The following is a 13766-nucleotide window of genomic DNA, read 5'->3' on the forward strand; positions in this document are numbered from 1 at the left end:
ACCAGCCTTTTCTCTCTCACTTCAACCCCTTGCAACATCGTCACTCGGGGAAGAACAATGAAATATTAAACCACTTTGCTTTTTTTTTTAAAACAATCATAATGCTCTGTTCCGATGTTGCCATACATTCCACCACACCCATTTCTTCCTCCGTCACCCATACTCATTGCTCGACTTTCGTCTCTGTCGTACAAACACGTGCACACACACACACGCACGTACACACACATACATACACATACAAACTTTCACTCATGCATCCACACACAGACATTAGAAAAATACACACATATGATAAATGACTTAAAAACGAAGATGACGAGAAACAGAAAACGGGTAATAAAAAGTTCTCTAAGTGCCACCGCTCCCGTCTTCCACCCACCGGCCCCTCTGACCCATGCAGCTTGCGTGTGCTCTGTGCCTGCACCGCTCTTCTCCTCCTCTCCTCTCCTCTGCTTTATCCCCAGCTTCATCGCTCTCCCAACTCCTTACAATCTGGGCTCCAGTCTGTCACCTCTTCATTCAACCCAAGGCAGTGTAGTTTTGTCTTTTTTTTTTCTTGTTATAGTCCTTCCATCCCCCTCTTCCGCCCACAAGTACTCCCTCCCTCCATCCCCACCCACCCACCCTCCCTCCCTCCCTCAGTTCGGTCTAGGAGTTCATGTGCTCCACCTGGATGGCCGAGGTGGAGACCGTGAGGCAGAGGTCTTTGTGGGCCGACAAGTCGGCCACGCTCACCGGCTTGTACTGGATCTCCCCGGCCGACACCGTCTTGTACTGGTGCAGGTCGAAGGGGCAGGGTACGCCGCCCTCGCCCGCCGTGTAGCTGCTGGGGGGGTTGGAGTTGGGTGCATTGGGCGCCTGCCCACCTCCCGGCCCGCCTGCCGCAGCTGCTGCTGCCGCTGCCGCCGCTGCGGCTGCCGCGGCCGCTGCTGCAGCGGCGCCCCCTCTCCCACGACCTCTGCCCCGGCCCGTGCCCCCGCCGCTGGGGGTCTGACCTTGGGCCTGCTGGGCAGCCACCGCCGCCGCCACCGTCAGGGGGTCGGGGTTGTGTTTGCGCATGTGCTTCATCAGGTACGTCTCCTGCACAGGTGGGGGACAGGGTTATAGTCAATACAAAAGCTTTTAACAGTAAATTACAAATGTTTGTCTCCTTGCCAGTGTCAATCACCACTATCTAAGTTCTAATGATACCACCACTATGTTCTAATGATAGCAACTGAAGGAGCATATCTGATATCATCTCCCGACAGCCTAATACCATATTTCAGGGTCACAATCAGTTGAAAACCCCTACTGTATGGAAATTCCTTAAGCATTGAGAGAGACCAGGGTGCCATCACGGGAGCAAATCTGCTTGACTGAACTTCTCAAAATTGCAGCCACTGAAAACAGCTCTGCTCTATTCTGGAGTAACCTGAAAGCCCTCAAACCCAAACCTGTCATTAAACATTTCTCAAGGCCTCAGACAGGCATGTTAAAAGCATTCAAATCAAATTAGCAAGGGCTGGCTCCACCATTTTAGGAATGCAAAAAATCAGGATGCATAACAAAACCTCAGCACGAAGGGTGTGTGCACAAATGTTTTAGTAGAGGAAAATCAGCAACATTATTCACTCACTGTGCTTTCATTTATCTTAAGTAAACTTAAAAAAAGCCTGCATTAGGTATTACAATTATGTACTATGTATTATTACCATGTGTATATGCACCTCTTGCCACACACTAAGGCTAGTGCTTGCATCATACCAGAATCTGATATATGAGACATACAAAACATTACTCCAGTGCAGTGTATCTTTGGCTATTCAAAATGCATTTCCAACTTATTACCCAGTGATTTCATAAATACTATGCAACTGACAATCTACAGATATACACAGCTGTACACCAGGATGGTACTTTGTATGGAAAACTTGTATGGAGGGATTACTAAGGAGTACTAACCATGACAAAAAAACAATACAACATAACACAAAGATAGACACACACAGACACAAAATAATAATCCCATCAAGCTGTATAGGAACCTACCACATACATGAACCTCTAGCATGTATAAGGCTACAGAATCAGATACTTCTGTTCTGCTACAGAGGGGATGACCTACAGTCTCTCTACTCTTCAAGCCCCATACAACTTACAAATACAAACGTGTGCGTTGTCCTGTAGCATATTACTAGCAAGGCTACTGGAAGAAACATTCATGAACGTCAGATAATCTCTCAAAACTAGCTGAAATAACATTTATTTCTCAAATTCAAATGAGGCAGGCAAGTGGGTGTAGTTTTGTGTGAGGGAGGCAACTGATTGGCTTGCATACCGAGGTGTAGGCGCGGTTACACAAACCGCAGGAGTAGAGTTTGGCGTGTTTGACTGTGTGCGTTGACAGGTGCACCTCCAGGCTGGCCGCATCCGTGTAACCACGGTTACAGTTGTGGCACTTGTACGGCTTGTCCTTGTTGTGCTGCCGGCGGTGAGACTGTGGTAAAGTCACAGAAAGAGAAGTAACGTGAGAGTTATTTATTTTTTAAACACTCCTTTCAAAAGCTAGAGTCCTAGCACTACAAGTAGAGAACACTTAAAAATGGAAAACTACAAATATAACATCAGAGAAGTAAGGCCCCTGCTTCTACTATGTCTTGCATTAACGGTGTCATCAAATGTACAATACTGCACTGATTCTCTGAACATTTCAATTAACAGTTGGCGTCATGTCGTGTCATGTTGTTTTCAGATTTGTGGCTTTCCTAAAATTAGATTTTCAAAGTTGCTATATTCCTTTCCATAAATTATCACAATATATCGCAACATATTGAACAGCTCTGTGCAGCATAGGCTGTGGAATTGCCACTCAGAGGCAGAGAACAGGATACGCGATTGGTCACGTAACATCCTGCCATCTAGCCTGGTCATCTCCTGCTCGCATAGGGAAGGGTTCTCAAAAGAAGGCCAAAGATCTTGGAGTACACATCAGTTGCATTTTGTAAATGTTTTTGATTTGAGGGTCGCATGGAACCAGCAGGTAAAGGAGAATGTAATGGTGCTTCCTATAAAGGAATAATAAAGCTTTCCAAGTATGTTCTTGCTGCCCCCAAATAAAATAGAGCTTTCTTAAGAGATATTGTGCTGACATTTCCTGAGGATTTCCTCAGTGTTGGAGGCAATTTTCAAAAAAATATCAAAGATTGTGCCCAGATACTGCACCTGTCTAGCTGCTTGTGGATGTTTCTGGAAAAGGCTAAGAGATTGTTCCAATCCTTGAAGCGTATTGATACTTTCACTGGTCCACTGCTTCATGGATTTAATAACACTTTCTGTCCTTCTTACAATTTACTGATAGGCTGGTACAAGCAGTAAAGTGTGATGGTCAGCAGAACCAATGGGGGGCAGTGCGATTAATCAAGCGATCAATATGCATCCCGAACTGAGCCATAGGATTTATCTCAAAGTCTTTTTTTCAAAGTCTCTGAGTCTTTCCCAAAAGAATAGGTATGCAACATACTGATAAAAACCTTTCAAAACTCTGTCCACTGAGCAGTGGTTAAAATAATCAAGGATAAATTGGAAAGAGTCTGGTGTAACAAGTTCCAATCTGTTTAATGTTCTCCCAGTATGTTCTGTGGCTGTGATAACATTCTCTCGTGGATGGATGTAAACAAAAAGAAGGGAAAGGGGGGAAAACTCCCTGGGATGGTAAAAGGCCCGTAGAGAGATGGAATATTTTTCTCTTACAGTGACCGTTGAGCATCAGTGAGTGTATACATAAAAACACATGCGTAGTGTGAGTAATATTACCATGAAGTAGCATCGTTGAATGGTATTTGAACATCTGAGTACAAGTGTGAGTATCAGTGTGAAGATCAGCATCAGTGCATCTCTCTCAGAATCGCAATCCCTGTATCAAGACTCTTGCCACTCAACAGGCCTAACTTTCACTTGACAACTAGGTGTGCTAACAGTATGGTAAGCTGTAAGGAAGGAGTATTGTGCGTTGAGCCTGTGTTAAGTATTTTTTTGTCATTCGGATGTGTGGTGGTCCTACCTGCAGGTTGGAGAGCTGAGTGAATGCCTTCTCACAGCCTGGGTGGACACACTTGTATGGCCTGTCACCCGTGTGGATCCTGATTAAAAACAAAAGAGCTTTCAACTACAATTCCCAGCACCACTTGCACCTACTCCATTCATTCCCAAACACATTTAATAACAGACTCACAGAGAAAGGCAACAGCAGAACATTAAAAGACTACAAAAAGAGAGTGGGCAAGAGAGTTAGAGAGAGAGAGCGAGAGAGAGCGAGCAGAGGAGGGGGTGGGGTTTGGGGGGTGGCAGAGGGGGCTTGAGGGCGCGTGGCTTCAGATGGTACGTTGTATTGCGGTGGGGTGCAGTGCTAGCTTGCTAGCTGTCCCTGCCCATTACCTGTGGTGCTGCTGTAAGTGACTGAGCTGCCTGAACGTTTTCTGGCAGTAGGAGCAGGTGTAGGGCTTGGCCCCGGTGTGGATGCGGATGTGCTGGGCCAGGTAGCTGGAGTTGGCGAAGGATTTGGAGCAGTGGGGGCACTTGTGTGGCTTGGCCTCTGTGTGGTTTCTAACAAGGGAGGGAAGGGAGATGGGAAGAGGGGGAGAGAGGGAGAGAGAACAAAACAGAGAGAGAGATATATTTATATAAGATCAACGATGACCTGGGTATAAAAAGAAAATAATCACAAGGGGTGGGGGGAAAGTAAAGGGGAAGCCTCTGGCTATGACTTCTTGTCTGTGTCTGAGTTGCGAAACGCAGCACATTAACAAACACCAGGTGCAATCAGTATGTTTTTCTCTCTCTTTGTCTCTCTCTTTCTCGTTCTCTCCCTCTTTCTCTCTCTCTCCAGCTCTCTCACTTCCTACGCTCTCCCATAGTGATATGATGTGCCTCTTACTGTGTCTGTGTGACTGATGGGGACTTAAGATGGGCCACCTCTCACTCTCCTAGTGGAAATGACAGGGAAAAGGAAAAGATACAGGGATGGAGGGCAAAGGTGTGGAAGAGACAGCCTTTGCGGACAAACGAAAGAGACATTCTCTTCAAATCATGGAGAAGGAAAAGAAAGAGAAGAGCCAAAAAAGAAGGGAAAGGGTTTAAGGGTTAAGGCAAAATACAGGTAGTGCCATACAGCGAATGATAAACAACATCTAGCTTCATACATCTTTGTCATGCACAAGGATAGTGTTCAAAAATGTAGTTGTCATATTACAGAAAGCGTGTGCATACAGACATGCACATTTAGACAAGCAGACATGAGTGGAACCAAATCAAAGGCCCATACAAGCAACAGGAACCACAGAAAAGTACAAATCAAGAGGATACAAGATGAGGGACACATTTTGCTCGCAGGACATCAAAAACCTGAGAGAAGATGAGAACTGATAGATGTGTATGGTGTGCCATACAAAGACATTCAGACAGATGATAGGCATACATAAGACATCTGTGTTGAACAGAATGGAAGGCAAAGGACATAAAGCAATACGTAGAAATGCGTTATGGACAATTTGTCCTGTTTCAGAAAGGAACATGCAGTTTGTAGAGTAGTTTCAATCAGTGCTGTTCCAACAGGAGTGATTAGCATCGTGGCTGAGGGTAAGAGAAAGAGGACAGATGGAGAATGTGAAGGGGAGATGGGCGAGGAATAAACGAAAATAACAACAACAACAACAACATCCCATAAGACAATGAAAAGCTGATGACAGAACATTCTGAAACAAGGAACAGGGTCTAATGGCACAAGGCCGTTAGATGTCTGTGTCTGTGTCGTGTGGTCTCGAGGCAGACAGTAGACACCGGGAGAGTCTAGAAATGAGTATGAAACTGAGTGTCTCTCTGGTCTGGGGTGGCTCACCCTCATGGTTGTACCAGCTCATGGTAGTACTCTACCAGTTCATGACTGAACCTGTCTACATAGGACACATTGAGTGGATCAAAGCAGGGGTGGGGAGGGGTGGGGGTAGAGAGGGGTAGAGAGAGAGAGAGAGAGAGAGAGAGAGAAGCCAAATAACTGCCAAATAAACCTGTAGGAAATCAGAACAGAAAAGCTGGACAGCAAAACTGACATTTCATTTCAGCAAGAGATTAAGAGTTACACACACAATCACCACATATTTGAAGTAGGTCACATAGATGTGGTTATGACTAGTTTGAATGTCTAGAAAATAACAGTTAGACCTGCGTTAACCCCATATTAACAGTAGCACTGGTCTCAGTGACCAAAATCCTCTCATTTTTAAAAAAATATTATGTGGTAATCATGACATGTACATTTACTCATTGGTGCACATGTACAGACAATGACAAGCACACATGCCAAAATACTGAACATACTAAAGTGTACACACAGGCTTTCTCTCACACACGCACGCACACACACACACACACACACACACAGCTCCTCTAGGTGAGTCCTGGGTGTGGTGTGTGTCTTAGTACCGTGTGTGCTGCTGTAAGTGACTGAGCTGCCTGAACGTTTTCTGGCAGTAGGAGCAGGTGTAGGGCTTGGCCCCGGTGTGGATGCGGATGTGCTGGGCCAGGTAGCTGGAGTTGGCGAAGGATTTGGAGCAGTGGGGGCACTTGTGTGGCTTGGCCTCCGTGTGAGACTTGGCGTGGATCTGCATGTCCGACTTGTTGAAGAAGGTCACCGCACACATCCGACACCTGCGTGTGTAAGAAAAGAAAGATGGAGCACGTTCGAGCAAGTGAGAAAAATGGCTTTGACTTGACATTGACAGACAGAGGTATTTAACAAAATCTGCATTTAAAATGAAAACATTAAAAGGACATTTTTAGTGGTGCTTGTTAGGCACCAAGCCACTGGTTGACATAGGGCAATCAACAGCTAAACCACAATCTGATTTGTGATAAAATAATGAGTAAGTTTGCATAAACAAGCAAACAAACATCCAAACCTGTAAGATTTGTTCCCGTCTTTGTTTGTATGATCATCTTCATCGTTGGAGAGGTCATAGGGGTCAGCTGGGTGGTGCTGTGAGGGTCAGGAGAAAGAGACACTTAGAGGTACAGCAAAAAACGCTAAACAACTTAACCTGCTCTATTCCAGTTGACCCACAACTACTACAGAGGAACGAGTAGACATTCTGTTACTTGCTATTACTCTTTTTTTATTTACTTCCACATTAATTTCTGATGTCAGAAGTTTCCATAGATCTACTCAAGAATTCATTCTAAACAACTCTACTGTAACTCACCTGACCCCCAGCTGCGAGGTGGGCAAGGATCAACGCATCACTTCCTGTTGGCAGCGTATGGGCAGTCATGGAACCATCTCGGGGTAGCATGGACTTCTTCTTCCTTCCCCGTTTGGAAGGAGTTGGCATGACGACAGCTGGGGGGATGCTGCCATTCTCTTTCTTATCTGGGATGTAGGATAATCAAAGAGGGAGGGAGGACACAGGAAGAGACAGGGAAGGAAAACAACAATGTATCCTCCATTAAACCACCCTGAAGGACTGCATTTCCCAGAAGTCTTTTTTACCTTGAGTCTTCCCACAATATTCCCCTTAGATGAAGACATGAGATGAAACCAAAACCAAAATTGAGTGGGCAAAATGAATGAGCTCATAGAATTTTAATGAAAATGTGAACTATGCATTCTGTTTTGACAACCATCACTTCATAACAGGAATTAAATGCAATTGTTAAATCCCATGCAACAAATTTACCATAATCTGTGAGAATGTAAGCATACACCGGTGCTTTTAATTGACTAGAAAATCTGCTGAGAAATAATGTGTAATGCTCAGTCAGAGCAGCGAGAGGCACCATCAGACATCACGCTGTGGCTCCTTTAATAATGCATTGCGTCGTATAAATTATACAGCCCGGCTCCTTCTCATCAGTTTGCTGCTTCATGAAACAAAGGCTTGGCTGCAGTGGCTCAGAGGAGATGAGACTACTGTGATAAAGCCCCAGATGTGCAGATGGTAAAGCGATCCAGGATCCAGGAGTGTGAAGCCGAGTCTGTTTCTAATCTTGGCTATTTTTATCTGCCAACACAAACTGTTCCAAAACTGATAACGACACCTTGAGTGAAAGCGATAGAGGAGATTATGCAACATCACTCTGTCACTATTAAAATAATCATCTGTCAATCTGCCTTGTTTGTATGAATAGAAGGGTTGACATTAAAACAGGAGCCACTCATAACTAAACACTGCGGCAAATATTTAAGGGTACATAATATATCTAACTTCACAAAATACAATACATTCAACATTTTGAATCCTGGTAGGTCCAGTCATGACTTTCCCTTTAGCTAACATGTGCATACACTTGCCATGCTGCTAAAAATTCTGCTAAAAATGTCAAATATAACAGAAATTTAAAATTAAAAAATATGAAAAAAATAAAACCAAGAGAATTCAAATCCATTGGAACAGGAACCCTACCAACTTAGTACATGAGGAACACATCTAGCAGGGAATATCACATTTCTTGTGTTCAATTTTACTTTCACACATTTCTCAAAACAATTCACTGATGATCATTGGTGTGAGCAAGAGTCTGACTAAGATGACCAATCTGGTCATTTAAAATACCAATATACAGTCTCCAATATATACATTGGCCTATAAAGGTGAGGGAGTTTGCATACTGTATACATTCTGTTTGTCACAAAAGGGTGAATCCACAAAGGCATGAGAACAGCACTGGCTGAACTGTACCACCTCACTGGTCAACATAGACAGAACACTTCACAGTACCATTTAAAAACAATTCAACATCATGACTTCCCAGATTTAAAAAGTGTTTCATGTGTTTATCCTCATTGTATTCTTTTGCCTACTTGTTTGTGTTTTCAATATGTCCCCCCCCCCCCAGATAAATCAATAAACATGATGAATGGCATTTTACTGCTTTTTATCATAAACATCTGTTAGCATGGGCGCGGCATGTGTAGCTGACTGTGTAGGAGCGCGACCAGATCAGCTGTGTGCATGTTACAGGTGGGCTGTGGTGCAGCTGTGCTGGTGCTTAGGACGGGGGTCAGAGGTCACAGGAGGGGCAGTACTCACACTGGCTGTGGAAGTAGAGAGAGGAATGCCGGCTGGTCTCTACTGGAAACCGAGAGAAGAGGAGAACACACTCAACACACAGAGCTCTCCCTCCCTCCCTCCTTCCTTCCCTCCCTCCCTCCATCCATCTATTCAGTCATTCACTCTTGCCTCCTTTTTCTTTGTCATTTGCCAAAATGAGGCGCCCCAGCGAGACCCAGGGGTGTTAGCTATGGCCTTGAGCAAGTCACACAGGGGGTTAGCAGAAGCATCAGCATGCCTGCATGTACAGTATGTGTATGAATCCAAATGGTAAGCGCATCTGTGTGCTTAATGAACAAGTGACTGTTGGTGCATGTGTGCGTGCATGTGTGTGAGAGAAACAGTCTGAGTAAAATTGAGTCAGAGGGACTGTTTCTTAATGAGTTGCAAAAGATATTGGGATATAAATGTCGGGGAATGAGAACATTGACAGAAGCAAGTGTCCTTTCCTGGAAGTTGTCTGCGACATCTATGGAATGGAGGTCTACCCAACCCAGAGAGAGCGAGAGAAAACCAGCATTCCAAGTCAGCTATTTTTGGTCTTGGAAAACAACTGCTAACCTAGAACTTCTGACGTCTCCTTTAATGGGTATAACACTCCGTCTGCTCCGTTTAGCCTGCTTGCTTTCTTTCCCTCCTTTTCACCCTCACTCTATCCTTCAGCCCTTTCCGTAAAAACGGGGTACTGTAATAGTAATGCACCATACGGGTTAGATGTGCTTTTCAATTAAATGCATTGGAATAAGTACAGGAGGGCACAACCTGGTGTGTGTATGGTGTGTGTATGCATGTTTGTGTACATTAAGGTCTACCTGTCCAGAGGCTGAGGTGCAGAGCAAGCAGCTGGGGGTTGGGAGGGGAGGGGACAGGAGGGGGTTATCAGTGCAGAGGAGAGTGAAGAGAAGCTAGGGAGAGTTCCCTTTTGGGGTCGGGTGGGTGGGAATATGGGGGTATGGGGGTGGGTGGGGAGTGTTTACCTGCATTTGAGGGGTGCAGTGTGGACACTATCATGGTAGTGGCAGGGGGTCCAGAAACAAAAGATTGGGACGAGGCAGGAGGGGTGACCAGCGTGCCCTGGGGAGTGGTGATCACTAGCCCCGCTGAGAGAGAGAGACAAACCGTGACCTGAGGAGCACGGAGCATGGCACTGCGTGTCATCACCAACTCCACAACCAATCGCAACATGCCTCGGGTCCGAACGTGGCAACCAGACCACATGCTGGATGTGGTTCGGAGGAAAGCATGCTCATTTAAATGACGGCTAACCGAGTGCAGTCAACATGAACAGGTGGCACATTTTGGCTGGTGGTGAAGTTGGAGTGACACGCTTTTAACAAGCACACAGATGCTGAACCCCATGAGTAAACAAATGACACTAAATAAGAAACAGAAGGAGGCTTTGGTGACAGAGTGTGTGAGTGAAGGAAGAGGACAGGAAGCACATATGGCAAGGATATAAACAGGAATGAAAACAAAAACACAAACCAGTTGGTGGATTAAAAAACAAAGGGGTGGGATGAGAAAGAAGGACCGAGCAGCAGAGAGCCCGAAAAAGTTTGTGTGTGTGTGTGTGTGTGTGTGTGTGTGTGAGGAGGTAACCGACCTGCTGTCATGATGCCTGTAGAGGGCACGGGCACCACGGTGATGTTCTGTGAGGTGTGGGGCGGGTGCAGGTGCGCCCCGACCCCGGACATCTGGGAGCCGCCGCCGCCCCCTTCCTGCTTGGGGCCCCGCCCGACGGCGCTGGCGTCCATGGCGACGGAGCCCGGCACAGTGAGCACGGCGGTGGGGTAGTGGGCGGACGAGGAGTGCGGGAACGAGGCAGCCTTCTCCGGGCCCAGCTGCTCCTTCATCTTGTTGAGGAACATGGCGTTCTCAATCTGCAAAGGGTGAAATGGGGAGTGGGGAGAAGAAGGGGAAAGGAGTGGTGATGGTAGAGAGGAAAAGAAACAAGAAAAGCCACAGGAATATGGGGCAGAAGGGGGGGGGGGAGGGAGAGAGCAGATGAGTGAGGAGAAGAATGAGAGATGTAGAACAATGGTGAAGAAAAGGAGAGGATGAATGGATGGATTGAGGAGGAGGGGAGAATGAGCAGTGGAGATTATTTTCTGCGGGGCTGTGAACACCAAGCTCTAGCACATTGAATCTCACAGCCAATTCAGGATCAGCCATCGCAGCCTGATAAGGTGCAAACTTTGTCATTACTTTTTTTTTTCTTTAAGTATGGTGTCTTCCTTTAGTGGCACAGCCATGTACAGTACAAGAGAGTCCAATAATAAGGTGTCTACCTGTCCTTGCACTGTGGGAACGGGAGACCAAAAGTATGATGAGTTGAAATGGGAATCTTCCATTATTTCTGCAATTGAAAAGCAACATACTAGTAAACACCCAGCCGCCGTGCGTCGCTCCGACAGTCGAAAACCAGACCTTGCCAGATTTCATTACGTGTGCCCAGCATCCAGCATGGGCAACTGCTAATGATTGCTCTGGCATGCCTTCCTGCAAAGGTCCTGGAGAGGAATTTGTGCCGATGTACAAATTCCTGATGCCAGTACTGGCATGCACTCTGCATGGTCTGTCTGTCAGTCAATCTATTGGTTTGGTCACGTTCTGAAGTGTGCGTGGTGGATGACCCTATACTGGCCATATGAGACGGACCATTTGTCTCGTAGCTTTGTTTGTGTTATGTCAATACCATGCTTAATCCCACGTGCAAAAGACATTTTAGGCATGCACCCCGCAAGGTTTTTCACTGCGAAAAGACGAGCAGCCGATCCCCCGTGTTTCCACTGCCAGCCCAAATCATGGAACGCTGTGATTGATTGATTGATTGATTAATTGGATGGATGTAAAAGCGACCAAAAAAACACCAATGCATTTGGGACTGATTGCGACACAGAAATGCCACAGTTCGATTGCTGTGCAGCTGAAATCTTGAACATGCATTCATTATGGTAAGTAAAAAGTAGAGAATAGAGCGTACTGTGAGAAATTCTCCGGTGAAACCCGAATTTGCACATCATGAATCTGCACACATGTCAGACACCGCCAGCTACGCCCCTTTGCTTTCAGTCGCTTGCTACATGGCTGGCTACTACTATTTATAGCTCCCCAAAACAAAAGCTAACGAACTAGCTAGCCTGCGACAAACAGTGTTACGTGGACGTTTCGATATATAAATCACACAAATGCTTATGAAATTGTGCGAAGCATGGTGCTCGCGAAATATGCTTAACTGGAAAGGTTAGCAATATTTGGAAAATAGTTGGACGTTGAAACAAGTTAGCCAAGGTTACCTAGCCAGCCATTGAAGAATTAACGTGAGGATAGTTCAGCTGCTCTGTAATGACTTTCCCGGTTATACATTTGGTTATACCACACCACTTAAACACGAGATGCATGTCATCTGTTTTTATTGTTTGTACAGTTAGTTGCAACAACGTTAGCCTTATTATTATTTAGCTAGCAAAACAGCTAGCTAGCAAAAACAAGAAACAATCCATTCAAAATGATATTTGGGCTCAACAGACTGGCTAGCTTGCCTCCATTAATTTCGTCTTTTGTTAGCTAACAGTCTACTGTACATTATAGAGTTAAAAGCCATGCACATATAAACTTCCGCTAGAAAACAATAATGTCCCTATGCCTGCATCCCTCTCCCGTTAGTCTCACTGTGAAAATAAAAAAAGAGAAAAAAAAAACTCGCGGATAAAAAAACGAACAGAGAAAAAAACGTCGACGCCAATGCCCCTGTGCGAGACGCAGCTTCATGCAGACTTCCGGCTGGCGAGACAGGGGAGAAGCACTCGTGTGAGTTGCTCAAATTATGAGAAATAATTAACAATTTAGTCGTTACTGTATGTTAATTACCGGTGCTGGTGACTCCCTCTCAACCCTGGGTATCCCTCGGGCCGGGACAGTTCGGAAACTTCGTCCAAATCCGCCCGAACCCTCAGATTCGCCGTTTTTTTCCCTCAATTTTTTTTTTCAATTTTTTTCCCTCTTGTGGGGCAGCCCGACTCTGTTTCTCGACACTTCCGGTGAATGAGGTCAAAACACCAAAATGGTTCTTTTTCATCACCGACTTGACTTCCGTCATGTGAGGTCTAGACTTAGAAGTAATTGATAAATAATATATATAACAATTACTGAAACAAACATCAACCTGACATGTTCATATTTAGCCTATTGTTTATTGTGGACATTAGACTATGAATGTCAGATATCTTCCATTAGCACAGAGTAGGCATTTTTGAGCCCCCCCCCCCCATGGCTCAAAAATGCATTAGGTAACTTTATTGTTAAATATGTCTCAGTCAACAAAAGTCTCAGACATTTAATTTGAAAGACAGTCCATATTTGGTATCCGCAAACTGAGCCTACAAAAATAATTAATTCATTCAACCTTTTATTTATTCTCGATGGTTCATTGAGGGTAGTCCTCATTTTCAGTTAAGGTGAGATTACAGTATGCGCATTTTGTCACTTCAGATCTGGATGAAATGTCATTATATGACCCCTCCTGATGCAGAGCCATGTACAGCGACCTGACTATAATACATACAAAGACATATTTGCACTATTCAGTTTTCAGTTAATTAAAACCCTAAAATATGTTTATGGCCAAAAATAGAATCATAAGTGATGTATTTCTCTGTATCCTTTTTTGTCTACTGAAAG

The 13766-nt window shown here is 45.0% G+C and overlaps 1 protein-coding gene across 6 annotated transcripts; it reads right to left on the reverse strand.

Annotated features, from left to right (window-relative positions):
- Positions 1-643: 643 nt before the first annotated feature.
- Positions 644-13095, reverse strand: znf384a (zinc finger protein 384 a). 6 transcript variants are annotated; one of them, XM_076301987.1, is made up of 12 exons: positions 12957-13095; positions 11375-11442; positions 10690-10966; positions 10064-10186; positions 9066-9104; positions 7239-7405; positions 6939-7015; positions 6463-6687; positions 4420-4587; positions 4046-4124; positions 2324-2482; positions 644-1083 (listed from the first exon to the last, which is right to left on the reverse strand). In XM_076301987.1, exons 2-12 carry the CDS (start codon positions 11435-11437, stop codon positions 652-654), a joined length of 1809 nt encoding a protein of 602 aa, XP_076158102.1. In that variant the 5' UTR covers positions 11438-11442; positions 12957-13095; the 3' UTR covers positions 644-651. The 6 variants fall into 6 exon arrangements, with proteins under 6 accessions (XP_076158102.1, XP_076158101.1, XP_076158105.1 ...); XM_076301986.1 differs by having other exon boundaries at positions 9066-9107; XM_076301990.1 differs by lacking the exon at positions 10064-10186.
- Positions 13096-13766: the final 671 nt, after the last annotated feature.

Source organism: Alosa pseudoharengus, unplaced genomic scaffold, assembly GCF_046254945.1.
Source record: "Alosa pseudoharengus isolate Yale_2024_CS ecotype anadromous, Long Island Sound unplaced genomic scaffold, YU_APseudo_1.1 YU_APseudo_1.1_scf_23, whole genome shotgun sequence".
Lineage (NCBI taxonomy): Eukaryota > Metazoa > Chordata > Actinopteri > Clupeiformes > Clupeidae > Alosa > Alosa pseudoharengus.

Excerpts from the sequence above, each read along its gene's own strand:
- znf384a (XM_076301986.1), bottom strand. The coding sequence starts at position 11,437 with ATGGAAGATTCCCATTTCAACTCATCATACTTTTGGTCTCCCGTTCCC. Across the intron at positions 9,108-10,063 it reads ACTGCACCCCTCAAATGCAG|TAGAGACCAGCCGGCATTCC; the intron begins GTAAACACTCCC and ends CTCGGTTTCCAG. Across the intron at positions 7,016-7,238 it reads ACCTCGCAGCTGGGGGTCAG|CACCACCCAGCTGACCCCTA; the intron begins GTGAGTTACAGT and ends TGACCCTCACAG.